This window comes from Trachemys scripta, chromosome 16, assembly GCF_013100865.1.
Source record: "Trachemys scripta elegans isolate TJP31775 chromosome 16, CAS_Tse_1.0, whole genome shotgun sequence".
Taxonomy (NCBI): domain Eukaryota; kingdom Metazoa; phylum Chordata; order Testudines; family Emydidae; genus Trachemys; species Trachemys scripta.
Genome location: NC_048313.1, coordinates 18,331,492 through 18,335,095, shown reverse-complemented (window position 1 = coordinate 18,335,095; position 3,604 = coordinate 18,331,492). Strand labels below are relative to the sequence as shown.

The following is a 3,604-nucleotide window of genomic DNA, read 5'->3' as shown; positions in this document are numbered from 1 at the left end:
AGATCCATCCTCTTTGGAACCCCTTTCAGGTAGTTGAAAGCAGCTATCAAATCCCCCCTCATCCTTCTCTTCTGCAGACTAAACAATCCCAGTTCCCTCATAACTCATGTGCTCCAGCCCCCTAATCATTTTTGTTGCCCTCCGCTGGACTCTTTCCAATTTTTCCACATCCTTCTTGTAGCGTGGGGTCCAAAACTGGACACAGTACTCCAGGTGAGGCCTCACCAATGTCGAATAGAGGGGAACGATCACATCCCTCGATCTGCTGGCAATGCCCCTACTTATACAGCCCAAAATGCCGTTAGCCTTCTTGGAAGTGCAGTAATAAAACAGAACTATAGAAAATATTATGAGGGAAGAAACGGATTCTCACATGTGATAAATGGAAGTGTATTTTTGTTCCCTTGAGAATAGGCAAATGCACTGTCTTTCAATGAAATAACCTGTTCTAGTGTATGTACAAAGAACCTATATGGCACTTTTTATCTTCAAAAGCACTTTACCCGAGCACCCCAAGAGATAGGTCACAATTATTATCCTCGTTCTGTAGATGGAGAAACTGAGGCAGAGAGGAATCAGCGCGAAATCTGAGATGCAGATTCAGAAGCTCCTGGCTCCCAGTTCTATGCTCACACCATTACCTCTCTCTCTCCCCCTCTGCCTGGGTGCAGGATGATGTTTTCATCAGTCACGGAGCTGCCCTTTCTCAGAGTTGCTTCTGAGTCAATCGGTTTGATTTAAAAAGCAAGAGACTCCTGTCCCAGCTTGTGCTACCAAAGCAGCACACCAGTTCCATGGCACCGTCCTCGGTTAAGATCTGGGTTATCCTCTCTGCCATGTCCCCATTGATGGCAAGACAGCGGAAGTGGTCAAAATCATTCCTACCCAGCTTCCGGAGGCGCCGGGCGGCTGCTCTATAACACTTCCACGGCTGGGGTTCAATAAGCAAGTAGTTGCACCGAGACGAAAGGTAGGTTAAGAACTCCACCAGGCCATCATCCCCGTGGTTCAGGTGGATCCACATGGTCACTGACATACAAAAGCCGATGTCAAAGGTGGAACGGCTGAACCTGCTCAGATAGGAGCTCAAGAACAACTCCCGGGCACCAGCATCCATGACATCCAGGGTGACGTAGGAGATGGAGCCAGGAAAGGGACTGCATCGCTCAGCTCTCTCGATCAGTGCTGCGTCGATGTCGCAGCACAGGAGGTTCAGGATCTTTCCAACAACCGGCTGATCAGGGCTGGCCTCGTTCTCCTGAAGACCAAGGAGGTGTCTGTAGAGAGCAACGCTTAGCTCCTGCAGAAGGAAAAACAGCATGGATTCATTCAGCATGCCCTGCTCAGTAACATATCACCAAGGTATATGGGCCCACTGAGATACAAGGATCAGGTCTCCGATTTTTTTTGAGGTTTCGAAGTCCGGCAGAGTAGGACAACCCACTGATGGATTCATCGTTTCTGGAACCAGGACAAAAAAAATGTCTCAGCACCTTCCATTTGAAGATCTCTAAGGGCTTTCAAAGATGTTCATTATTCAAGCCTCACAACCTCGCTATGTGTTATCCCCATTTTAGCGGCATTACAGCGACAATCAGGTTCATGCAGCAAGGACCTAACCCAATGCCCATTTCATTCAATCGGAGTCTTTCCATTGACTCTACTGGGTTTTGAATCACGCCTCACATCAGCAGCGGAGCCAGGAACAGAAGGCAGGTCCCTTGACACCCCGGATCCTGCCTTGACTACTATGGGGAAAGATTAGTTCTGCCAATATACATCTTGCTGAATACCCCCTTCCCTTGGAGAGGTGAATGCTATATTCGGCTCTCTAGATAAGCCCCAGAGGACTCTAATAACCTGAATGGAGATTTAAAAGGCCATATTGATAATAATGTACTTCCTCCTCCTAATTACTTATGGAAAAATAGTGATAAAGCCATAAGACAGGTACTGTCAGGGCTTTCCCTTCCATTTCCTTTTTCAGGCTGTTCCATTGAATAGGAAAATGTGTCTCCTACCATCAAAGTTGCAGGTGAAATTCCCGAATGACATGATACCAAGGAATAAACACAGCTGTGTTTATCTCTAGTGTGCAAGTAAAATGAGTATTAGGTTATGTAGGGATACGGTGCCCTCTAGTGGTCAAACATTTCCTCTTTGGCGTCTGTATTTTAGACCAGCGGTTCTCAACCAGGGGTCCAGGCCCACCCCTGAGCAGGTTTCAGGGGGTCCACGATGCAGGGCCGGTGTTCGACTCGCTGGGGCCCAGGGCAGAAAGCCAAAGCCATGCGGCGCGGTGCTGAAGCCTGGAGCTGTGAGCCCTGCCACCTGGGACTGAAGCCGAAGCCTGAGCAACTTAGCTTTGCAGGGCCCCCTGAGGGGTGGGACCCGATGTAATTGCCCTGCGTACTACCCACCAATGCTAGCTCTGGCTTTTATATGCAGAAAAATAGTTGTGGCAGCACAGATGAGCTGTGGAGTTTTTAGAGCACATCAGGGGCCTCAGAAAGAAAAGTTGAGAACTCCTGTTTTAGACTCTGTGGCCTTATGATCAGATGGTTTAGTTGATCTCTTGAAAGCTCATCTGAAATGAGATCTAGAATCACTCAGATAATGCAAGGAGATTAAGAACAACCATAACAAATGATAAAACAAATGCATCCAAAACAGAATGCAAAGTAGTACTTTAACTCAAATGCATTTTTTTAAATATAGTTTTCAGTCTAATAAAGTCCTCTTTATCTGCAAAAGCCATTTTTAAAGCCATGTCCAACTTATACACTGGATCATTTCTCTATGCACTAGAGAATCTCAGCCACTTCTGGAGTAGAGTGCACCACATCTACACACAGTTCACAGCAAAAATATATATCAAACAAAGAATATTCCAGGTAAGATACAGGGGAAATTTAGAGAAATAGAATTTAGGTAGGAGCCTTAAAATTCTGCCAAAACACCAACCTTATGAAAATTACCATGAGATTTTAAAATAACTATCGGTGGTCAGAACTAGAGCGGTCATTTCATTTCATCCCAAAACATTTTGTTTCAACGTTCAGGCATTAGGGCATAAGAAAGGAAAACTAGATTCGCAAAACTAGATTCCAGTGGTTCCCAGCCAATGGGAGCTGCGGAGTCAGCGCTCGGGGCAGCAGGAGGGGCACCACGCAGAAAACCCTTGGCCAGCCCTGTGCCTAGGAGCCAGACATGGCGGCTGCTTCCAGGAGCCAGGCGGAGCCAGGCAGGTAGGGAGCCTGCCTTAGCCCTGCTGCACCACCAACCGGACTTTGGCCTATTAAATTGCCTAGGGAGGTTGTGGAATCTCCATCTCTGGAGATATTTAAGAGTAGGTTAGATAAATGTCTATCAGGGATGGTCTAGACAGTATTTGGTCCTGCCATGCGGGCAGGGGACTGGACTCGATGACCTCTCGAGATCCCTTCCAGTCCTAGAGTCTGTGAATCTATGAAAATCTCCTGGATTGGTTTCAGTAGCCACCGGGAGATCAAGGCCGATTCTGGAAGACTCCCGGCCAATCCGGGAGGGTTGGAAACCCTAATGCTACCCCTGGACCTTCCCCTCTGCCATGCTCGTCCCATCC

The 3,604-nt window shown here is 47.4% G+C and overlaps 1 protein-coding gene across 1 annotated transcript; it reads right to left on the bottom strand.

Annotated features, from left to right (window-relative positions):
• Positions 1–200: 200 nt before the first annotated feature.
• BCDIN3D (BCDIN3 domain containing RNA methyltransferase) lies at positions 201–2,654 on the bottom strand. Its single transcript, XM_034793220.1, has one exon. It carries the CDS (start codon positions 1,334–1,336, stop codon positions 707–709), a length of 630 nt encoding a protein of 209 aa, XP_034649111.1. The 5' UTR covers positions 1,337–2,654; the 3' UTR covers positions 201–706.
• Positions 2,655–3,604: the final 950 nt, after the last annotated feature.